This window comes from Brachycentrus maculatus, unplaced genomic scaffold (genome assembly GCF_059751285.1).
Source record: "Brachycentrus maculatus isolate JH-2025_06_01 unplaced genomic scaffold, ASM5975128v1 h1tg000619l, whole genome shotgun sequence".
Lineage (NCBI taxonomy): Eukaryota > Metazoa > Arthropoda > Insecta > Trichoptera > Brachycentridae > Brachycentrus > Brachycentrus maculatus.
Window position 1 is genome coordinate 29,474 of NW_028281357.1, and position 27,258 is coordinate 56,731.

The 27,258-nt window shown below is 33.0% G+C and overlaps 1 protein-coding gene across 3 annotated transcripts in view; it reads left to right on the forward strand.

The window, feature by feature from the left end:
* The window catches only part of LOC148301037 (uncharacterized), a 40,845-nt gene that overhangs the window by 7,796 nt on the left and 5,791 nt on the right, over positions 1 to 27,258 (forward strand). The window contains exons 1-2 of one of the 3 annotated variants that reach the window (XM_088273897.1): positions 13,581 to 14,016; positions 27,033 to 27,159. In XM_088273897.1, coding sequence (XP_088130023.1) covers positions 13,998 to 14,016; positions 27,033 to 27,159 — 146 coding nt within the window. In that variant the 5' untranslated portion in view covers positions 13,581 to 13,997. Of the gene's footprint in view, positions 1 to 13,580; positions 14,017 to 14,048; positions 14,214 to 27,032; positions 27,160 to 27,258 lie in introns of those variants that run through there. The other 2 variants (XM_088273898.1, XM_088273899.1) reach the window with 2 other exon arrangements.

Genomic DNA, 27,258 nt, shown 5'->3' on the forward strand with positions numbered 1-27,258 from the left:
TAAAAATAAAACACTTGTATACTACCAATTTTTGAGTTTATTAATGTAAACTCGACTAGTTTCGAGAACTACAGATGTCCTCATCAACAGTTAAAAATGCAAATAGTTTGTATTTTCACCTGTTGATACTAGCCGTGTTTATATTAATAAATAAAAATGTGATATCATACACGTGTTTTATTCAAACGAGCATATTTTAATGTTGACCGTTGAAATGGCTAAGATATAAAAAAAAACTAAATTTTCCTTCATTTCATTATAACAATTTATAGCGTATTACGTTTTCTACGACAATATGTACTTGCGAGTAATTCCGCGGGAGAGATGTATAGTAATGAAAAATAAAGAATAGAACACCCAGGAGAGCAGAAAACAGCGAGGAAATGACAACATATGTATTAATTGTAACTGCAGACAATTGGTAGAATTCCACATTTAATTGATGTGTAATATATCTACAATTAAACACGGTTATTGGATTGAATTCTACTTTATTTACATATATTATATGTGACGCGTTTCGTCTTATTAAGACATCAAACACTGACTAAAAATATTTACAAAACGTCCTTATATACTAACAATAATTGCTATACATTGCTATTAATTGTCACATATTATATATGTAAATAAAGTAGAATTCAATCCAATTACCGTGTTTAATTTTGCATATATTACCTAACAAGACAACATATGTGTAAAGCTTATGAAATTACCGATTTTTTAAACATATTATTTTTGACTTTAAAGCTATTACGCGATATAAGGTATTTTATTTTTAGCAATGTTGACTGCATAATGTGTAACTAATTACCCATCACGCTGCTCCTCCGCAGGGGTAGGCAAAGAGAATAGAACGCCACAACAATCTGTCTTTGCACACAATCTTCGCCTCTTCCATATTCATACATCTTCTCATACGTACATAGTGTTTGACTTTGTACGATAGAGCTATTATAAAGCTACCGTGCGAGGGGTCCTGGGTTCGATATCCAGGGGGGGGGGGGGTAAAATATAGCGTAAAACCACTATTATATATGTGTATATATATATATATATATATATATATATATATATTTTTTTTTTTTTTTATTTATTTTTTTATTTTTTTTTTATTTGACCAGCGACGTCGTTACCGACATCACCAGTCTGATGATGTCGGTAACGACGAAACCCGGTCGCTGGTCAAATAAAAATAAAGTGAAAAAGCTAAAAATATTGGTTTTAATCTAATAATATATAGTTAGTAAATAATGACATTTTGCAAATATTTTAATAATGTCTTGATAAGATGAAACGCTTCACATTATGTATCATTAAATATGTAAATAAAAATAGAATTCAATCCAATAACCTTGTTTAATTTAGGATATATTACCCAAAAATTTAAAATGGAATTCAACTGTCTGCAGGTACAATAAATGAGACACTATTCATTTGTTCCCGTTTGAAAGCGCAGTTAGCAAACGTGGACTACATATCGCTCACTCCTTTCAAGAATGTCATAAATCAAAATACTTGAATTTTCAGGAGAACGATTTTAAAGTTTAAAAATATAACACCATGTATTAAAAATAAATATCAAGCCACTTATTGAACTTTTTACGGTGCAACAGATCTTTTTAGGTCAAACCTGAAGGTTTTTTCTCCATGTGAAAAATATTTAATTTATTTATAAAAATAATTAAACAATACATTTTCTTCAAAATGCAAAAACAACATTTTCTGCCCTGTAGCGGGTAAATATTAAGTTAAAAATATGCCTCTTTTGCTGGGATATAGTACATTTTCAGGGCATTCCGAAAACATGCACAACTGAAAATTGACAATTTTTGATTTATGACGTTCTTGAAAGGAGTGAGCGATATGTACATATATAATTCGATAGTTATGTTACACATTTTTCTATACGAGTGTAATGACACTGTACTAATATGAATATTGAATGTTATCCAATCCATCGGCAAATTAATGTGGGAGTTTAAAATAATTTTCTCTACCATATCCGTCGTAAGCTGGTCCGCGCACACATGTCTGGCCGACACTTGCTTCAAGGCGACCCGTTCGCGATCTGGAGCTCTCTTACACCCAAGTCCGCTTCCCACTCGCCCATCGGCCGACTCCGTATCAAATTATGATATCAACTGGTCAACATGTTAATAAACTCGATAATAATTGCTCCCAAATCGTGTGGCAATGTTCACTTATTTAAAATAGGTGCCCAATGTGAAAGGTCCACTTCAATGAATGTTGCAATTGATATCTGGATGGATAATTCGCTTACTCCTTTCAACAACGTCATATATCAAAACACTTGGTTTTTCAGTAGATCGTTTTTTAAGTTTAAAAATATAGTAAAACGTATTAAAAATAAAATCAAGTCAAACAATTTAACAAGATCTTTTATGGTCAAACCTGAATGTTTTTTCTCCATCCAAAAAATTTAGTATTTAAAAAAAATCAAACAATACCTTTTCTTCCAAATGCAAAAACGACACTTTCTGCCCTGTAGCGGGTAAATATTTAGCTAAAAATATCCCTCTTTTGCTGGGATGTAGTACATTTTCTAGGCATTCCGAAAACATGCACAACTGAAAATTGACGATTTTTGTATATGACGTTGTTGAAAGGAGTGAGCGAATTGTGATTTTTTTTTTGACATCCCAACATACATGAAAAGAATATGAAAGTCTGGGCATTTACGGGGATTACGACCGGCATAGGCTGGTAAATTAGTTGGTTTTAGTGATCACTTTACACACGTGTAACATTCACCAATTCTACCCATTATTGACAACCACACTACTCAAATTCTTGGAAGTTCTATATATATATATTTATGATCCAATTTTAAAATATTGTACAAGAATCAGCAGAATTTTCACTAGTGAAGTTTATTAGTGAGACGAGTAATTATTTTTTATTCAGTACAAACTCTTATAATATATTTGTATGTAAGGCCCGAATCCTGGATAATAATCACATACATGAGAAACGCCAGAAAATAATATTTTAATATTATTATTCTAGCTTATAATTGACTAGATAATTTATTAAAAATATTTTGAACAAGTATTTGGACACACTCATAATGTCGTGGATAATTGAGAGCTCAAAAAGTCTGATTTTATGACATTAAAAAAGTTGTTACAAGTCTCAAATATCTTCAAGCTATTCACCGATCGCTTAGAAATTTACAATGTACAATACGCCTGTATTTTTTACCTGTTACAGGTGTTTTTTACCTAAGATAAATATTTTTTACCGCAGTGGCAGCGCCATGTGTTGAAGAGATAGCAACACGCACAACACTTCGAATTGCTCATGGTGGACAATGTTCTTATTGACAACTGCTGTCATTTGACATTTTCAATGTTTTCGATTGCATGGTTGTTTTAAAGATTATTATTAATGATTATTATTATTGTTTTAATATTTTCATTCCTTTAAAAGCTTTGTATTAGGAAATGTGCTTTCTATTTGGCTTCTTTTCCATTTAATCAGACTGAGCCACACAACGCGTGGCTGGGTACCACTAGTCAATTATAAATTGGGTCATATAAAAAGTCTCTGCGGTTTTTTGGTACATTTAAAAATATAATTCTTAGTTGATAATCAGTTTTAATTAAGTACATTATTATCAGTGACCTTATGCCATTTTTCAGGTTGCTTCTTTGGTTTATGGTATCGTCGAAAAACTTGGCCAAGTAATTTTCAGCGGTACTTCGTAGGCCAATTTTTAACCACGCAGAGAGTTTTGCAGGGCCCGATTTAATATTATTGGTAATCAGACGGTGCAAGATCCGGACTATAGGATGAATGCATCAAAACTTCTCAACCAAAAACTAACTAACTAACCATCACGCCGCTTCTCCGCAGGGGTAGGCAGAGAGAATAGAACGCCACACCACTCTGTCCTTGCAAACATTCTTCGCCTCTTCCACGTTCATGCATCTCCTCATACATACCCGCCGATTGTTACGACTTCTAACCTGACCACTTTCAAGTATTTGGCATACCTGATCGTGCCATGTTTTTCTCGGTCTTCCTGAGCTTCTTTTCCTAATTACATTCGCCTCATAAATTTGTTTTACCATTCTTTCCTGACTCATTCGTTTCACATGTCCAAACCATCTCAACACACCTTTCTTAATTTTATCGATAATGCTTATCTCAGCTTTGCATTCCTTCCTTATTTCACTATTCGCACATCTATCATACATCGTTTTGTCGCACATTCTTCTGAGAGATCGCATTTCGACTGCATTCAGTCTACTTTCATCCTTCTTTTGCCAACTCCATGTTTCACTTCCATACATTAGAGTTGGAACCAGGACTCCGTTGTGCACTGCCAGTTTGGCTTCCGCTGATAGGTTTTTATTTGCTATAACTGGTTTCAGTGCACCATTCACTTTGTTCCCAGCATTCACTCTCCTTTCTATGTCTTTATCAATCTTTCCATCCCTAGAAAACATACTACCAAGTTCCTTCAATTTTATTCGAGTCATCAAAAATGTTTGTGGCCACCCTTGTCATGATGGAATACAACTCCCTTTCTGTTGGCATTTTGTGATAGGTACGTGATCAAGTGATTTCGTGGCATAATTTATTAGTGTCCATACATATTTACATTGTCAGTGACAGGTATATTGAAAGCTTTTAAATGTAAATTCACAGTAAAATCGGTATACAATTTTATATTTTTTCACATTTTCAATAAATTTCGCAACTTGGTTAAAAAATAAATTGCTTTGTAAGAGCAGATCTGTCAGGAAGACTAGATGCTTCTGTATCACATCTGGGCATGCGGTGGGATAGCTTTCAATGTCCATACACATTCTGTCATGAAAATCATTCGTAGAATTATATGTAAATAAATAAAACATTATCTCCCCCTTTCTCTAACTTCGTTCTTTCAAGAATCCTCTAGGATCTTTCGCAAATTGCGTTTTTTTTTTTTAATTATTATTTTATATTATTTATTGTAACTGCAGACAGTTGGTAGAATTCCATATTGAATTGTTGGGTAATATATCCTAAATAAAACAAGGTTTTAGTTGGATTGAATTCTACATTTATTTTCTCTTCTCCGTCTTAATCCTCATTGCTGAGGGCTGTGACCCTTGCAGAAGCAATGACTCTTCTCCAGTTATCCCTTGACTGCGCTGCACGTAGCGCTCCAACCACTGAGGTGCCTGCTGCTGCCTTAATTTGATCAGTCCATCGTGTGGGGGATCTTCCTCTCCCTCTCTTTCACTTCAGGATACCGATCACAACTAGTCGTTCCAGGCTATCCTCGTTGCTAAGCGCAACGTGTCCAAAGAACTGGAGAATCCGTCGGGTACAGATATTGGCCAGAGTCAAGCCATCCAAGCGTAGTTCCTGGCGAACATTTATTTATGTTTATCTTAATACGTGACGCGTTTCGTCTTCTTAAGACATTATCAAACACTAAAAATGTTGTTTGATAATGTCCTAAGAAGACGAAACGCGTCACGTATTAAGATATACGTAAATAAATGTAGAATTCAATCCAACAAAAACCTTGTTTTATTTTGGATATATTACCCAAACATTTATTATTTTAAAGCTAAATGGTAATACATACACGAAATTTGTAAAAAATGAAATAATGCTTATAAAATTATCTATGATTTATGTTCTATCAATTTTATTGATTTGGGCGCTGGATTTTGAGGAATTGATCACGGAATGCGGCGTTCTTTGACTACCATTTATTAATAACATTTAATTCCTTCATAGTTGATATTTCTAATCTAAATATTCCCATCGCTCAAAGAAACTTTATTAATCATACCGCGAGGAAAATCGAAATGGTACAGCCATAGTGATAATACTCTATTGTGTGCGATAGTGAAGTTATGCGTAAAAAAACTATTTACGTCTCAATGTTCCCATTCGGAACTAGAAATGGAACGTGGTAACTTAATATTTTGGACCCGAATTCTGAGCCAAAATATTAAAATAGACTCAACTCTCAATACACAACAAAATAAACTCTTAGGCGAGTCTGCGTTCCTGATACTATGATGTCTATTTTCTCATTCGTTACACATAGAAAAACATTTTTTTAAATCTTTTATTAAGTTCTTTTCTTTTACTCCAACCCTTATCTATACCTGATGGTGCATAGGGCACTGCATCATATAAACGCAGTGTTATCTTGATCGTTTACACATGAAGGAATGGTGATCAGCCCTCCGCTTCCACCGTCCCAAGGTCATATTGAATAAATATTAGGGTGATAAAATCACTTATATTTTTTTGACCCACGCCCTGGGTATCGAACCCGGGACCTCTAGTACGGTAGCCGAGAGTGACATTTTATTTTAGTTATTTTAAATATAAAAGTATATTTTAGTAATGAATATTATTTTTTAGGATAACATCCGTAATTTATCCTGTGTTTCTGTTAATGATTGATCATTCTAGTGGAAGAAATCACTAACTTCATTGTATGACTTTTAAAAATAATACAAACTTGATTTGGGTATGTATTTATTTCGGGAATCATCTGCAAAAGTAAAAAGTAAGTAAATTATTATTAAGTTAAATATTGTTACCATTCGAAGAACTCGAATTCGGGGAATTTAATTTCGAAGAATTTTGACACGGCTGTTTCTTGAAATCAAGACAGAATATTCGATTAGGTAATGCAGTACAATCATAATTATAGAAATACATTATATGATGGAAAGAGATATAATGAATGGTATAAAATTGTATTTATTATTTTATATTTAAGCTTTGTTTTTAGCACACCTCATCCACATTCTCATTTAATGATCCTTTTTAAAAAATTAACCATGAATGAGTTATAAAAAAGGGCACATATGTTTCAAAAGTGCGGGAGTCGCTGAAACAAATGGTACATTTGTACCATATGTTTGTATATGTGCAAAATCATAATGATGTCGTGAGTGGAAACTCGAAACGCTATAAAGACAAATTAGAAAAAAAGTCCAGCATATTTTAGCAAAAAAATCATGGTAGATTAACTGGACACACTCAAAATGTTGTAAATAAATAAACTGGTCAAATTATAAGGTAAATAAATTGAAAATCTTCTTTACAAGCGTTTCTCAAGTATGTGAATATGTATATCCAGTATTCGGACCTCACATACAAATGAAAATAGTCTTTGTTTAATAAACGTTTTTGAGATGAGGAGAGCGTTTGTGGAACTTGATTTTATATTTATATAAAATGCGAATCCATCAGAAAATATAGGACAGTATAAATGTATAAAAATCAGAATAATAAAAAATTGAAAATAAATAAAAACATAGTAATTTTTATTTTATCTGAGTAATGTCCCATGCCCTGACTTAGCTGACCGAATTTCAACTTCCTGTCTACTATTTACAACGTTCCTATAAAGCAGTAGTTTTCTTCAACTACATCATTTTTATCCCTTCAAATACTATAAACTCTTCCCTCAGATTTAAAGCTAACCTCGTCTTCATAGAATTAACGATCAAGTTAACAGTGACTTAAGCGCCATTTACATGCTGATAAGGCTTTTAAAATTATATTTAATAAATATATTATTATGAATGATTCAATATTGTTTATTGATTTAGAATTAACTTTGGGGAATAACATGACGATTACAATATAATAATAAAACACTTGTATAATACCAATTTTTGGGTTTATTAATGTAAACACGACTAGTTTAGAGAACTACAGATGTCCTCATCAACAGTTAAAAATGCAAATAGTTTGTATTTTCACCTGTTGATACTAGCCGTGTTTATATTAATAAATAAAAATGTGATATCATACACGTGTTTTATTCAAACGAGCATATTTTAATGTTGACCGTTGAAATGGCTATATATATATATATATATATATATATATATATATAAGTATATATAAAAAACTAAATTTTCCTTCATTTCATTTTACAATTTCGCGTATTACGTTTTCCACGACAAAATTTACTTGCGAGTAATTCCGCGGGAGAGATGTATAGTAATGAAAAATAAAGAATAGAACACCCAGGAGAGCAGATAACAGCGAGGAAATGACAACATATGTATTAATTGTAACTGCAGACAGAATGGTAGAATTCCATATTGAATTGTTGGGTAAAATATCCACGATTAAACACGGTTATTGGATTAAACTCTACTTTATTTACATAAGTATATGATATGTGACGCGTTTAGTCTTAGTCCGCGTTTAGTCCGCCTCCGTAGTGTAATGGTCAGCACCCTCGGCTACCGTTCTGGAGGTCCCGGGTTCGATTCCCAAGGGGGGTAAAATAAATATAAGTGATTTTTTCACTGTAATATTTATTCAATATTACCCTAGACTGGTACCTGAAGCGGAGGGCTGATCACCTTTCCTTCATGTGTAAACGATCAAGATAACACTGCGTTTATATGACGCAGTGCCCTATGCACCATTGGGGTGCGGTAAGGGTTTTATTATTATTATTATTATTAGTCTTATTAAGACATTATCAAACGCTGGCTAAAAATATTTACAAAATGTCCTTATATACTAACAATAATTGCCATTACATTGCTATTAATTGTCACATATTATATATGTAAATAAAGTAGAATTCAATCCAATTACCGTGTTTAATTTTGTATATATTACCCAACAAGACAACATGTGTGTTAATCTTATGAAATTGCGATTTTTTAAACATTTTCTTTTTAACTTTAAAGCTATTACGCGATATAAGGTATTTTATTTTCAGCAATGTTGACTGCATAATGTGTAACTAATTACCCATCACGCTGCTCCTCCGCAGGGGTAGGCAAAGAGAATAGAACGCCACAACAATCTGTCTTTGCACACAATCTTCGCCTCTTCCATATTCATACATCTTCTCATACGTGCATAGTGTTTGACTTTGTACGATAGAGCTATTATAAAGCTACCGTGCGAGGGGACCTGGGTTCGATATCCAGGGGGGGGGGTAAAATATAGCGTAAAATCACTATGATATATGTATATATATATAAATATATATATATATATATATATATATATATATATATATATATATATATATATATATATATATATATATATATATATATATATATATATATATATATATATATATATATATATATATATATATATATATATATATATATATATATATATATATATATATATATATATATATATATATATATATATATATATATATATATATATATATATATATATATATATATATATATATATATATATATATATATATATATTCCAACTCGAGTTCTCCGTCGAATTAGAGTAGAAAAACTGTAAACTGAAAAATGACAAACAGGACAGAAAAATATAACCATTTTACAAACAATACAAACTCTTATAATATATTTGTATGTAAGGCCCGAATCCTGGATAATAATCACATACATGAGAAACGCCAGAAAATAATATTTTAATATTATTATTCTAGCTTATAATTGACTAGATAATTTATTAAAAATATTTTGAACAAGTATTTGGACACACTCATAATGTCGTGGATAATTGAGAGCTCAAAAAGTCTGATTTTATGACATTAAAAAAGTTGTTACAAGTCTCAAATATCTTCAAGCTATTCACCGATCGCTTAGAAATTTACAATGTACAATACGCCTGTATTTTTTACCTGTTACAGGTGTTTTTTACCTAAGATAAATATTTTTTACCGCAGTGGCAGCGCCATGTGTTGAAGAGATAGCAACACGCACAACACTTCGAATTGCTCATGGTGGACAATGTTCTTATTGACAACTGCTGTCATTTGACATTTTCAATGTTTTCGATTGCATGGTTGTTTTAAAGATTATTATTAATGATTATTATTATTGTTTTAATATTTTCATTCCTTTAAAAGCTTTGTATTAGGAAATGTGCTTTCTATTTGGCTTCTTTTCCATTTAATCAGACTGAGCCACACAACGCGTGGCTGGGTACCACTAGTCAATTATAAATTGGGTCATATAAAAAGTCTCTGCGGTTTTTTGGTACATTTAAAAATATAATTCTTAGTTGATAATCAGTTTTAATTAAGTACATTATTATCAGTGACCTTATGCCATTTTTCAGGTTGCTTCTTTGGTTTATGGTATCGTCGAAAAACTTGGCCAAGTAATTTTCAGCGGTACTTCGTAGGCCAATTTTTAACCACGCAGAGAGTTTTGCAGGGCCCGATTTAATATTATTGGTAATCAGACGGTGCAAGATCCGGACTATAGGATGAATGCATCAAAACTTCTCAACCAAAAACTAACTAACTAACCATCACGCCGCTTCTCCGCAGGGGTAGGCAGAGAGAATAGAACGCCACACCACTCTGTCCTTGCAAACATTCTTCGCCTCTTCCACGTTCATGCATCTCCTCATACATACCCGCCGATTGTTACGACTTCTAACCTGACCACTTTCAAGTATTTGGCATACCTGATCGTGCCATGTTTTTCTCGGTCTTCCTGAGCTTCTTTTCCTAATTACATTCGCCTCATAAATTTGTTTTACCATTCTTTCCTGACTCATTCGTTTCACATGTCCAAACCATCTCAACACACCTTTCTTAATTTTATCGATAATGCTTATCTCAGCTTTGCATTCCTTCCTTATTTCACTATTCGCACATCTATCATACATCGTTTTGTCGCACATTCTTCTGAGAGATCGCATTTCGACTGCATTCAGTCTACTTTCATCCTTCTTTTGCCAACTCCATGTTTCACTTCCATACATTAGAGTTGGAACCAGGACTCCGTTGTGCACTGCCAGTTTGGCTTCCGCTGATAGGTTTTTATTTGCTATAACTGGTTTCAGTGCACCATTCACTTTGTTCCCAGCATTCACTCTCCTTTCTATGTCTTTATCAATCTTTCCATCCCTAGAAAACATACTACCAAGTTCCTTCAATTTTATTCGAGTCATCAAAAATGTTTGTGGCCACCCTTGTCATGATGGAATACAACTCCCTTTCTGTTGGCATTTTGTGATAGGTACGTGATCAAGTGATTTCGTGGCATAATTTATTAGTGTCCATACATATTTACATTGTCAGTGACAGGTATATTGAAAGCTTTTAAATGTAAATTCACAGTAAAATCGGTATACAATTTTATATTTTTTCACATTTTCAATAAATTTCGCAACTTGGTTAAAAAATAAATTGCTTTGTAAGAGCAGATCTGTCAGGAAGACTAGATGCTTCTGTATCACATCTGGGCATGCGGTGGGATAGCTTTCAATGTCCATACACATTCTGTCATGAAAATCATTCGTAGAATTATATGTAAATAAATAAAACATTATCTCCCCCTTTCTCTAACTTCGTTCTTTCAAGAATCCTCTAGGATCTTTCGCAAATTGCGTTTTTTTTTTTTAATTATTATTTTATATTATTTATTGTAACTGCAGACAGTTGGTAGAATTCCATATTGAATTGTTGGGTAATATATCCTAAATAAAACAAGGTTTTAGTTGGATTGAATTCTACATTTATTTTCTCTTCTCCGTCTTAATCCTCATTGCTGAGGGCTGTGACCCTTGCAGAAGCAATGACTCTTCTCCAGTTATCCCTTGACTGCGCTGCACGTAGCGCTCCAACCACTGAGGTGCCTGCTGCTGCCTTAATTTGATCAGTCCATCGTGTGGGGGATCTTCCTCTCCCTCTCTTTCACTTCAGGATACCGATCACAACTAGTCGTTCCAGGCTATCCTCGTTGCTAAGCGCAACGTGTCCAAAGAACTGGAGAATCCGTCGGGTACAGATATTGGCCAGAGTCAAGCCATCCAAGCGTAGTTCCTGGCGAACATTTATTTATGTTTATCTTAATACGTGACGCGTTTCGTCTTCTTAAGACATTATCAAACACTAAAAATGTTGTTTGATAATGTCCTAAGAAGACGAAACGCGTCACGTATTAAGATATACGTAAATAAATGTAGAATTCAATCCAACAAAAACCTTGTTTTATTTTGGATATATTACCCAAACATTTATTATTTTAAAGCTAAATGGTAATACATACACGAAATTTGTAAAAAATGAAATAATGCTTATAAAATTATCTATGATTTATGTTCTATCAATTTTATTGATTTGGGCGCTGGATTTTGAGGAATTGATCACGGAATGCGGCGTTCTTTGACTACCATTTATTAATAACATTTAATTCCTTCATAGTTGATATTTCTAATCTAAATATTCCCATCGCTCAAAGAAACTTTATTAATCATACCGCGAGGAAAATCGAAATGGTACAGCCATAGTGATAATACTCTATTGTGTGCGATAGTGAAGTTATGCGTAAAAAAACTATTTACGTCTCAATGTTCCCATTCGGAACTAGAAATGGAACGTGGTAACTTAATATTTTGGACCCGAATTCTGAGCCAAAATATTAAAATAGACTCAACTCTCAATACACAACAAAATAAACTCTTAGGCGAGTCTGCGTTCCTGATACTATGATGTCTATTTTCTCATTCGTTACACATAGAAAAACATTTTTTTAAATCTTTTATTAAGTTCTTTTCTTTTACTCCAACCCTTATCTATACCTGATGGTGCATAGGGCACTGCATCATATAAACGCAGTGTTATCTTGATCGTTTACACATGAAGGAATGGTGATCAGCCCTCCGCTTCCACCGTCCCAAGGTCATATTGAATAAATATTAGGGTGATAAAATCACTTATATTTTTTTGACCCACGCCCTGGGTATCGAACCCGGGACCTCTAGTACGGTAGCCGAGAGTGACATTTTATTTTAGTTATTTTAAATATAAAAGTATATTTTAGTAATGAATATTATTTTTTAGGATAACATCCGTAATTTATCCTGTGTTTCTGTTAATGATTGATCATTCTAGTGGAAGAAATCACTAACTTCATTGTATGACTTTTAAAAATAATACAAACTTGATTTTTTTTACCATATTAAACGACGTTTTTAAACATTTAGAGTACACTGATTTTTAAAATTACTGAAAAAAATATTTAAAAAGAACAAAATAAATAAATAAATATGCTAAAGGCATTGGAGGAAGAATAGTAAGTAGGTAGGTACTACATGAGACAAAAGGAAGAATGGCCGCAATAGTTAAGGCACTCGGGGTCGCATACTGGCTGGTGAAATCTATCGCGAAGGTATACCGTCCCTCGGCAATAAGACGAGTCATCGAATATTGCATCTTAATTTTGGGTGAACATAAAATCGTCAGTTGTAGGGTTGACGCAATCGTTGCAACGTGGAAGTAACAGATTATTCCCTATAAGGGAGTCACGGATTCGAACCGTGGCTAAAAATATCCCGAGTGCTCTTTATGTAACGCATTAAGTGACAGATGAATGTTCCCTCAGGAATAAGATTAATCAAACCATTTTATGTATACAATCGTCTAGTCGTAGGGTTAACGCAATCGTTGCAACGTGGAAGAAACAGATTCTTCCCGATAAGGGAGTCCCGGATTCGAACCGTGGCTAAAAATACCTCGAGTACTTTATGTAACGCATTTAGCGGGTGAGATGTTCGCGGCAGCCAGTAGTGCCCAGTATGGAGAGATCGGGCGAACTTTCACTACCAAAACTCGAGACGCACCGGGATCATTTCGGCGCGAAATCCGTAAACCGAAAGCCGGAGGAGACGAGAGAGTTTCGGGAATTAGAATAGACACTCCGGTTGGAAAGGGAGTAGATAGAGAGGGATCTAGGAGTCGAGGAACGGACGTGTCTTTCGACTTATTCGCCCGAAGGGGATTCGGGATGTCTAGGCGCGCGGGATGAGGGTATTGTGTTCGGATTTAGCCGTCTTCGTGTCAGCTGCAGCGTCTCCCGTCCGCGTCTCCCGCACCCGGCCTATAAATATAGCGCTGTGGCCATATTAGGACCAATCTCAAGTTTCCCGCGCGTGCCAAATTAAGAAGTTAGTCCCGCGGCCGGCCAGTCGCCCGGAAGACGCTGCTTCGGCCGTAGCTGCCCTGGAGAGCGGCCATGTTGCCGGAAGTCGCAGGTAAACACCCCTTCCGCCGGATCTCGCCCAAGGTCGGCCCTTCGCGACGGCACCTACCTTCGTGCGCGCGTTGTACAACCTACCCCGCGCGACGACATGACTGCCCGACATTCGCATCCAGTGACGATCCGATCCGACTTATTCATAAATCGAGTGCCATTACTTTAAATATAACTGTGATTTTTTCGTTTGTTTATGTAAGTGTTCATTAAATAACTTGACCCTAACCTCATAAATCAACCAGTACAACTTGACCCGCGATATATACTAAGTGATAACCGGATTAAATTAATCGAAAACCTATGGACACAAATCCATGGGTGTCATATTGAATTAATTTCGTAAATTCTCCTGAATGTGCCTGAGATTATCGATACCAAATCTAATACATATGTATACATCTAGGACTTTATTTATCAAATAATCCAATCGGAAGTTTGAATACATATAATATTATACAATAATATATAAATCATTACTTTCAGTAAAATAAAAATAAAATATTCGAAGTGTAAATATCTTCTAAAATATAGATGAAGAATAATGTGGAATTTTGGGCTTTTACATTGCTTATGACCTGTTATATTATGGTTTAAGTGAATAATTTATACACTGTGTGATATTCACCATTCTGCCAATGATTGACAACCACGCTACTCAAATTTCAGTTAAATTTAAAGTTAAATTTATGCTTCAATTGAAAAGATCTTTTATATGCTACTTCTTCGGCGACGTGTGTGGTTTAAATTAGTCAGTTTCTTGTACTCGTAAAAACCTTCATGTTATATCGCTCACTCCTTTCAAGAACGTCATAAATCAAAAATCGACAATTTTCAGTTGTGGATGTTTTAGGAATGCCCAGAAAATGTACTATATCCCAGCAAAAGAAGCATGTTTTAAACTTAATATTTACCCGCTACAGGGCAGAAAGTGTTGTTTTTGCATTTTGAAGAAAAGGTATTGTTTAATTATTTTTTCAAATATACTAGTTATTTTTTAAATGGAGAAAAAACCTTCAGGTTTAACATAAAAAGATCTGTTGCACAGTAAAAAGTTCAATAAGTGGATTGATATTTATTTTTAATACATTGTATTATATTTTTATGCTTTAAAAACGTTCTCCTGAAAAATCAAGTTTTTTGATTTATGACGTTCTTGAAAGGAGTGAGCGATATATGTGCAGGGGTAGGCAGAAAGGATGGAACGTCACACTCGTCTGTCCTGACATGCGCTCTTAGAATCCTTCATGTCCATACATTTAGTCATACATGCCTTCCGATTACGTAAACTTTTGACACGACCAGATTTTAGGTTCTGATTGATTGGTCGTGCCAAATCTTTTTTAACCGTCGTCGTTCTGTTCTCCCGTTTACATTTTCCAAATACACTTTCTTAGCCACGCTCTCGTTATCCATTCACTCCACATGTCCATGCCATTTTTTAGAATTTTTCTTAATCCTTTCGCTTATTTCTAATTCAGCCTTACACCATCAATCTTAATATCTTCATTTTTAATTCTGTCATACAACGATTTTTCCACACGTTCGTCTGAGGGAACGCATTGTAATATCATTTACTCTGATTTCATCCTTCCTTTGCCATTTCCAATTCCATGTTTCTCCATGTTCCATGTATCTTTTATAATATACCATATATTTTATCGATAAAATTAAGAAATGTGTGTTGAGATGGTTGGGACATGTGTATATATATATATATATATATATATATATATATATATATATATATATATATATATATATATATATATATATATATATATATATATATATATATATATATATATATATATATATATATATATATATATATATATATATATATATATATATATATATATATATATATATATATATATATATATATATATATATATATATATATATATATATATATATATATATATATATATATATATATATATATATATATATATATATATATATATATATATATATAAATAAACATATATATAAATCTGTATGTAGACATACTAAGGTATATTTTGTTCCACGTGTTATCGAGAATACTAGAGAAAGAGTGATAGAGAGAGAAAGAGAAGTAAAACTTAGTACATATGTGTACTATTGTGTATTTATACATATGTGACGAAGGAATTCCATGTTTCTATATCGGGATTGACTCCAAAACGGAACAGATTGGGGTGAACTGTTTATATATTTACTCGTACACTCGTAAATATAAGGTGTTTTTTTTAGATGTATACAAATTCAAATTTCTCGCATTAAATTGGTGGTGGCACCCGCCGTATGGCGTGTTGCGCCATCTTGTTGTGCATGTTTTTTCAATACCCAGATAATGTACTATATCCCAGCAAAAGAGATATATTTTTAACTTAATATTTACCCGCTACAGGGCAGAATGTGTTGTTTTTGCATTTTGAGGAAAAGGTATTGTTTAATTATTTTTTTTAAATATACTAAATATTTTTCAAATAGAGAAAAAACCTTCAGGTTTTACCTCAAAAGATCTGTTGCACAGTAAAAAGTTCAATCATTTGCTTGATATTTATTTTTAATACATTGTATTATATTTTTAAACTTTAAAAATGTTCGCCTGAGAAATCAAGTTTTTTGATTTATGTCGTTCTTGAAAGGAGTGAGCGATTTAACAAAAATGTGCCTCATCGGTGAACAAAATTTTGCGCAACTGTGAACTGCCTATTTGATTGTTTGTAGAAACAATGTTTTCAGTTTAAAAACTAAGCCTCTTAAAAAATCCTATACCTTCTTAAAGCCTTACATGTAAATTACGGGGATGCCCCTACTTCCAACTTCTTCCGTTTAAAAACAGTAGATGTTTGACAAGCTCAAGTTGACTCTACTTTAATATCTTGAATTCAAATAGTATGTTGATTGTTATACACTGAAAATAACAAAGACGCAAAATTTCGCTCTCATGTTTCTAGTCATTAATATTTAAATTTAAGACGTATTTACGAGTTTGATTCTAGTCTCTACGGTAGTGGTTTTCAATCAGTGGTCCGCGACCCAGTGATAATTCACAATAATCCACAAGTCATTGCTACTTAAGGGTGTACTTTCAAATATACAATTCAGTACACGACCGTAATATATGTATATATATATATATATATATATATATATATATATATATATATATATATATATATATATATATATATATATATATATATATATATATATATATATATATATATATATATATATATATATATATATATATATATATATATATATATATATATATATATATATATATATATATATATATATATATATATATATATATATATATATATATATATATATATATATATATATATGTATATATATATATATATATATATATATATATATATATATATATAAATATAAATATTTATAAATATAAACGCAATAATTAACATGTGCAGTCCGCGCACAATTAAAAAAAATCGGAATATTTTTTTTTTTACAAAGTATGTATTGAAATAATATAATTAATATTTTTTTAACTCTTGGCCTTACAATGATCGCTTTCTTTTCAAAACCTTGTATTTATTTCAAGAAAAACTTATTTTTTCAAAACATAATCGATGGTTAGATTAAAAAAATCACTTTTATTTATGTGAATCGAATCGAACCCGGGACCTCAAAAAAGACTTGAACTACATACAAAACTGGAGGATAGGTTTCATTATGTTTTAAATCGCATAACTTCAAATGAATATTATAGAATGTACCAAAAATCGTATAAAAAGGTTTATAAAAGAATCATAAAAATAAAAACACAACATATAATAGGTCATACGAGTGTTAAAAGTTTCTGCGGTTTTTAGCTACTAGGTGATGTTAATGCCCATATATCAAGCAAAACTCACCTGATTGTTTCAAATGAACGTGCTTAAAAGTAGACATTTTAGTTAAAATTTTTGTATTAAACTGTCTCCCAATTCATTGCTTTTGTAAAAAGTTATATTGATTTGAAAATGAATTAAATATCTGAAGAAATACGCTTTGTGATGCTTTTTTTACTATTAAACTGTAAAAACGTTGCAAAAATTGCCGAAAATTTTATGAAGTGTACGGCGAGTAAACGAAAGACCCAGTAGTTGTTTGCTTTTCCGAACTTCAGGTACAGTTAATGTCTCATTCTCTAGTTTATCCAGTATATGTCGATAAGTGTTCTTAATATATATTGTTTAAAGTAGTAATGATGCCCTGATCTAGTGACTGAATTAAGCATGTCGCGTTGGGTGGAAGAAACACTATTTTTACATTAGATTTTTTTTGCGGATTCGCGTAAAAAAGATTTGAACTAATTTCATTAATTGATTCCGCAGTCACTTTGTGGTAAAATTTATCCATTTTTAATTAATGTTTTACATAGTAAATGCCAATATTTCTTAAAATCTACTGTGACACGTGTTTCGATGCATTCTGCATCATTATACTGTGTTTGAAAATGATGCGGAATGCATCGAAACACGTGTCACAGTAGATTTTAAGAAATAGTGGTATTTACTAAGTAAAACATTAATTAAAAATGGAAAGATTTGAACTACCTACAAAAATAAGGGATAGGTTCCATTACATTTGAAAATCGCATAACTTCAAAACCGCATTAAAAAGATCCTCATAAAAACAGACCCAAGTGTAAATGGTTTAAATTTCCACATTGGCGGTCCGCAAAGTGTTCCTAATCCTTTCACCAGTCCACGTGTCGGAAAGGTTTAAAGCCGCTGTCGCAGGCCACGAAACGTGACGGATTTAGACGAAGCCATTAGACCTGTGTGGGATGACCATTTTAGGAGGTAATTCGAAGCTTCGCCAACATGAACCGTTCCGAAATAATGGACCAAATGCAGGATATATTTTATGAACGCACCTACACCTTATTGTTCAAATGAAAATATTGCTTGGCGTGAACGAAAAATATCGAGAATCTCCCGCCCGAACTTAGTAGGTATGCGGTAATTTTAAAGAGTTTTGCTCTTATGTCACATGTGAAAATATTTTAGAAAGAAAAAGAAGATTAGTAAATGATGATGTAGTATGACTTCTTTTGAGATCTAGATCCTTCGTTCATAAGATATATTGATTGTCCAGTATTTAAGGCTCAATATACAATTTACGATTTATAATTTTCTTCAAATCCAGGTAATATTTGACGACATTGAATGTTCTACTTTTTTATTTTCATTTTTTATTTGATATGTTTACAATTTAAAAAAATTAATTTAATACAATTTCTATGTATTTCTACTTAATACAATCGTATGATTTTAGTTGCGCTGAGCCTCTCCAAAAAAGACTGAGCTCTTGTTCTTATAACACCGTTTTTGTATTATTTTTTTCTTTGAAATAAATGTATGTTTTTGAAATGAGAGTATGTTAACGGTTAAAAAAATGTTTTAAATATTTTTCAGTATATATATATATATATATATATATATATATATATATATATATATATATATATATATATATATATATATATATATATATATATATATATATATATATATATATATATATATATATATATATATATTATATATATATATATATATATATATATATATATATATATATATATATATATATATATATTTATATATATATATATATATATATATATATATATATATATATATATATATATATATATATATATATATATATATATATACATATATATATATATATATATATATATATATATATATATATATATATATATATATATATATATATATATATATATATATATATAAACATAAATATATATATATATATATATATATATATATATATATATATATATATATATATATATATATATAAACACGTATATATGTATTCTAAAAAAAATGTGCGCGAAAACACGTCTAGCCCCTAGAGCGGATATAAATTACATTTGTTACTTCCAGTTTCATTTTAAAATTTAAAAATATTTCCCATCTAGTCCTTTTGGCGCAAAATAAAGATATGTAGATCTGTGCGGGGGACCCCATAAATCTGAGCAATCGCTCTTTATGAAATTGATGACGCCGATTTTGATATGTAAAATGACGACCGGTTTTGGACGTTCGCGTCCCGAAAGGATGTGTAGTCCCACAAGTTGTCCTGTATAAGGAAAATATAAAAACCTAAGTATAAGTGTTAGTACCTTCCTACGCGGGCTCTGGAGGCAGGACAGTGGCGGACTCTTTTTTTTGCGCAACAAATAGTTTTGTGGGCAAATTTTGTGCAACAAACAGTTTGAAGTGTCGGGTCAATCAAACTGTAATCAGGGTTGAAACATAAACCTTATAAATTATTTGTTAAATAAATCACCCAAAAACGGTATAAAAACAGTGAACAGATTCTATTCGTAGTTCTTATTTGGAGTTGCTGCGCAATGCTGCATTTTTTTAACATCTCATCAAAGATGAAGAAGAATATGGAAGTCTGGGCATTTACGGGGGTCTAAGTGATCACTTTACACACGTGTAAGATTCACCAATTCAACCCATTATTGACAACCACACTACTCAAATTCTTGGAAGTTCTCTAATTCTTGGTAGTTGTTTTTTCTTTGAAAGTTTGTAAGATAGAGGCTTTATTAAAAATTTCTTCATTGTTGGTACATTAAGTTCTTTGAATACTAGTTTTGCTTGTGCAAAGCATTTCGGCTGTCCAAACTTAAAACACAGTAAGGGACATTTTTTTGTAGTACGTTTTTTTTGCATTTTTGGACCAAGTAGAATCTACTTCCAATCTAAGTCCAAAAATGCAAAAAAAACGCACTACAAAAAAATGTCCCTTACTGTGTTTTGAGTTTGGACAGCCGATTTTTTGGTGTTACTCATAAGAGTATATCAATACATTCACATTTAAATGTGAATATATTGATATAACTGTTTTGCAAAATTCCTAAATAAAGAAAAATAATCAGGGGTTGAGGATCTTTTCGGTATAGCCTTTTCACTGCAAGGCCAAATTTGAAAGGCATTTTAAAAAGCTCGTATGTTGGATTCGCTCCTGCCGCCGAGTGTGGAAGGGCGTCACCGCAATTTATGTGACTTTGCTTCCTCCCACGTGGTTGCATTTTTGTACAATGCCTTATTGGGAATAAACACAGTCCACGTGGGCCGACTTGCTCTCGTATCGACTCCGTATCAACGAGCTCTAACATCGCCATTATGCATTGCGAGAGCTGATAACGCACTTTTATTAAAGGGACGCAAATATCCTCGCCGAATTACGTTTTTTTGTAGTACCTATTTTTTGCATTTTTGGACTAAGTAGATTCTACTTAGTCCAAAATGCAAAAAAAACGTACTACAAAAAATGTCTCTTCATCATATCAGCCCGTTGAGGTCCACTGCTGGACAAAGGCCTCCCCCTTCCGCCTCCACTCCTCCCGATCCTGCGCCGTCCCCATCCACGTCCCCGTCTTCCAGCAAACTTCCTGATGTTGTCCACCCATCTCATCGGTGGACGTCCTCGAGGCCTCTGGTTCCTCGGTCTCCACACCAGAACGCGTTTCGTCCATCTGTCGTCGGTCATTCTGGCTATGTGACCGGCCCATTTCCACTTCAGCCAAGCAATTCGCTCTACCACGTCACAGACCTGTGTCTGGCGTCGGATCCAATCGTTCCTTTTTTTGTCTCTTAATGTTATTCCAAGCATAATTCGCTCCATGCTCCTCTGTGCAACTTGCAACTTATGGGAGGATTGCTTGGTCAGAGTCATTGTTTCCGCGCCATAGGTTAGGACGGGTAGAACGCATTGGTTAAACACTCTTGTCTTGAGTGAGTTGGGAATGGGGCTTCGGAATGTGGAATTAAGCTGTCTCTTACTGTGTTTTAAGTTTGGACAGCCGATTACTCCAGGGTACATTTTTTCTTTCTCTTTCTTATTTTATTTATGTGGAAATCTAACAGAACAGTTACATAAATACATTTACAATACTGAGTAACAAAAAATAGGTTATTGTAACATTCAAAGTTAAATATAAATACCTGGAAGAGGGACGGGAGGGAGGAAAAGGGGAAAAGGGTAAGATCAAAGCTCAAGTCCAAGATAAATTATGTTAAAATTGGGACACACCACGATATGAATATCGACTTACTATGTACTATGTACGCGATCTCAGTGCTGACAATGTCGAGTAGAACATATCGAAATTCCCATATTCAACTTTGACCAATTTTGATAAACAATTAATACACCTTGTTAAGAGTTTATTCTACTCCTGGGAAGCGCTTTTTCTTATGTTAGATCTGAATTATTGGCGTCAAAAATCTGCGTAATCGGAGGGCATGTACGACAAGATACATGGATGTGAAGGAAGCGAGTGTTAGTCATGACAGTACCTTAACCGTTTACGTGCTGAAATATTTTTTTGAAGTGTGCTTAAATTGTTGTAAACTTGTCGCAATAATGGTTCATTTCAAATTAAGGATTGAGGGGGATAAAATTAAAATAACAAAATAAAAATTCATTTTTATTTTTTGTCGGTATTTCTACGCCGAAAAACGTCGGTATATCGATGTTTTTCAAAGTATACAAGAGTATTGCTTCTCAGCTGTCAAACGGTTGAATCTGGTAGTCAATCAGAACCTTAAATCTGGCGGTGTCAAAAGTCTACGTAATCGTAGGACATGTATGACGGGTGCGGTATTTATGGATGTGAAGGAAGTTAGGAGTGTGTCAGGACAGACGAGTGTGGCGTTCTATCCCCTCTAACGATCCCTGCGGGAAAACGGCGTGATGGTAGTAGTATATCTGAATTTATATATCTATGAAGCATGTTCACAAGGGATGGAAAAGTGGATAAAAGTATTGAGAGATGAATGAACGCAGGGAATAAAATAAATTGCGCTTTGAATAGCAAAAAAATAGTCCAAAACATCTTAACACACCTTTCTTAACTTTATTCATAATGCTTATCTCAGCCTTGCATTTTTCTTATTTCACTATTCAAATATCTGTCATATACATATTGTTTTGCCTGAGAGGCTTGTCTGAAATTTGTCTGAGACTGAGGAGATTTCTCTGAGAGGTCGCATTTCTACTGCATGCAGTCTACTTTCATCATTCTTCGTATGAAAATTTTCCTACACTGTCAATAATTGGTCATATCACCCTACTGGAGAATAGCAAGAAGCGATTACAAGCTCCAATGACATACGAGTGTGGCCCAGCATGTAATTTGCAAGCGTGGGTGATTTATGAAGCTTCAGCTACACAAATACACGACTCTCCGCGCGTTACACTTTATCTACTTCAACATACTGAATACTTATCTTATATGTGAAGATAAGTGTATTTAATTCTTATCTTCTATGGGAATATCTAAGTATACAGTTCTCATCCCTAAATAAAATTGGGGTTCTAGAAAAACAATACATTCAATTAAGAAAGTTGGACAAATATACGTCTGTATTGCTTCTAATGCTAAGCAGTGATCTTCAAATTTTTTTAACCGCGTACCATAAACAATAATCGCAATATATCAACTCACTGCATGTCAAGCTTTTTATTTAAAAAAAATATGATTATTCAAATATCAATTGATTTTGAAAATGTAATATAGCCGTGAAAAAATGTGCTGGAAAGCCGTTCCACCGCGTAACATGAAAAAAAGGTCTATATATATATATATATATATATATATATATATATATATATATATATATATATATATATATATATATATATATATATATATATATATATATATATATATATATATATATATATATATATATATATATATATATATATATATATATATATATATATATATATATATATATATATATATATATATATATATATATATATATATATATATATATATATATATATATATATATATATATATATATATATATATATATTTATACATATATATATATTTTATATGGAGGTCCCGGGCTCGATTCCCAAGGGGGGTAAAATAAATATAAGTGATTTTTTCACTGTAATATTTATTCAATATTACCATGGACTGGTACCTGAAGCGGAGGGCTGATCCTTTCCTTCATGTGTAAACGATTAAGATAACACTGCGTTAATATGGCACAGTGCCCTATGCACCATTGGGGTGCGGATAAGGGTTTTATTATAATTATATATATATATATATATATATATATATATATATATATATATATATATATATATATATATATATATATATATATATATATATATATATATATATATATATATATATATATATATATATATATATATATATATATATATATATATATATATATATATATATATATATATATATATATATATATATATATAAATATATATATATATATATATATATATATATATATATATATATATATATATATATATATATATATATATATATATATATATATATATATATATATATATATATATATATATATATATATATATATATATATATATATATATATATATATATATATATATATATATATATATATATATATATATATATATATATATATATATATATATTTATACATATATATATATTTTATATGGAGGTCCCGGGCTCGATTCCCAAGGGGGGTAAAATAAATATAAGTGATTTTTTCACTGTAATATTTATTCAATATTACCATGGACTGGTACCTGAAGCGGAGGGCTGATCCTTTCCTTCATGTGTAAACGATTAAGATAACACTGCGTTAATATGGCACAGTGCCCTATGCACCATTGGGGTGCGGATAAGGGTTTTATTATAATTATAATTATTAAATATATTTATTTATATAAAAAAATGAATCTCTAATTTGGTAGACATTAAAATACCGCTAGGAGTTCATAAAATATTTAAATTGTTATTTGGTTAATAATGACATGTTTGGCCTTGTATATTTGAAATTGTAATTTTTGACGTCATAATTATGAAATGCTAATAAAACCACAATATGAACTAGAATGTGTCCGAAAACGTGACATTTAACACGTTTTTAGCTAAATAACGTTGTATGGTATTGGCACTGTATTCATTTAAAATGTAGTAAAAAAGAATTAATCTATTTCCATATAGAGAACAGCAGAGTGGGTCGCGTTGGATTATTATATATATGTACCTTAAAAACGCTACAAAATTATGTTTAAATCTAGTTTTCAGTTGTAAATTCGATTTATATTATAATTACAAGTTACAAATTAAGGAAAATTTACGTCAGTCTATGGTTGTTGTCTCTTTTATGTATAATATTTTGACCCCCCTATGAATCGAATATGGGACATCCAGAAAAGTAACTAAACGCTCTAACCACTACACTACGGAGGCGGATACAAAGCAGATCTTATAAATTTGGTCCAGTTAAGAGTCGAAATAATCGGCGAGTATGTACTTTCGTACATTTTCATGTATGAGTTGTGAAGGAGGCGAAGAAATTTGCAAATACTAAATTTGGTGTGGCGCTCTATTCTCCCTGTCAACCCCTCGCGGAAAAGCAGCGAGACAATAAATTTAATAAAAAAATACCAATAATAATGATCCTCTTTTTCTTCTTCTTCTACATGAGCCTTCTGTCTTCAACTGCTGGATTGCATCTTCCGTATCCTTCCATTTTCTCCGGTCGGTTGCTGTTTGCGGCCAGTTTCTACCCCCCACAGCGGCTATGTCGTCGGACCATCTCTTTCGGGGTCTTCCAACACCTCTTTTGTTCTCCCAAGGTCTACATCTTAAATTTTTTAGGATCCATCTTTTGGAGCCCTGTCTTGCAATATGTCCTGCCTATTGCCACTTGAGTCTTGCCACGCGATCCATGATATCTTCTATATTAGGTCTGTTCCTGATATCTTCATTTCTTACTTTATCCTAACTAACTAACTAGCTATCACGCCGCTTCCCCGCAGTGATAGGAACAGAGAACTATTCTCTCTGTTCTATGAACGCCATACTACCCTGTATTTTCTAACATTCTTCATCTCTTCCACATTCATGCATCTCTTCATACATTCCCGCTGATTATTTTGACTCTTGACCCGGCCGCTTTCAAGTATTTGACATATCTCTTTCGAGTATTCGACAAAGGCATCAGGCTTAAACCAAGCATGGATCTTTCCACGGATCGCTGTGTGCATTTGAGCTTCTCTGCATTTCTCTTTGTCAGAGCTAATGATTCTCTGTCACCTATAAAGTAGGTGAGGGAATTTCGCGTTACTCGTAATGTCGACTCTAAGAAGCGTACAGTCTCTGCAAGTCGGCGCGTTCCCGGGCTGTAGGCGGGAGTTTTGGACTGTCGTAGCGCTCGCAGGTTCCACCTCTCAGATTTATGGCCATCCGACTAGTACAGCGACACTGAGACACATTTGTTTATTTATTATACGTAAAGTGCAGCCATTATTGTACCCCCACTAGCAAATTATAGACATGCCGGTCTTTTCTATACGTAAAATATACTCTCTGGATGATCGCAGAAAATGATCAGATGTGATCTTCTTTAAAAATTTGTTAAAATCGAACGTTCATTCGCCGGAATTGCTGAAACGTAAGTTTCGGAATTGCTGAAAGTTAAGTGAAAGTTTCAAGCCGCTTGTGCACTGCACGGAATTTTGCCGTTCGGCAGTCAGGTTTTTAAAAATGTAAGCGACTACGACAGTTTTCAGTAGCGTGATCGAATTTACGCGCAATGTGTTCACGCACGGATCCGAAGAAAGATGGACAAAAGCACAAGCCAGTCAGTTTTATATGCTAACTGATGTGCCGGACGGTAAAATTCCGTGTAATTCCGTGTAGTGCACAAACGCCCTTAGAGCTCTCGGTTGGATCACCAGGACAACTGACACACTAGCGCTTCCCACGAGTAGAACAAACTCTAAACAAGCTTCCTATATTAATCATTGATCAAAATTGGTCAATGAATATGATGATTTTTGCAGGATGAGGGCGAAATACAGGGGGCTAGATTGGCTCGGTGTGAACTTTTCCTCGCAAAATAATTTTTTATCAGCATTCGTGTTATTGATAGTTCGTTATTTTTCTAGTTGGAGGTATGCAGGAGCCATGCGCGGAGCGGCAGTGCGAGGCAGCGAGCCCCCCCCTCGAGGGGCCCCCCGAGCCCTGCGCCCCCTCGCCCCCGCCGCCACCCTGGACACCTGAACACTTCTTACAGTAAGTTTTCTTCCTCTTCCATTCGACACGATGGCGATGGTTCGCCGAATCCGCTCCTGTCTTATCGAGTGTAAACGGGCGTTACTTCAACTGTATGGC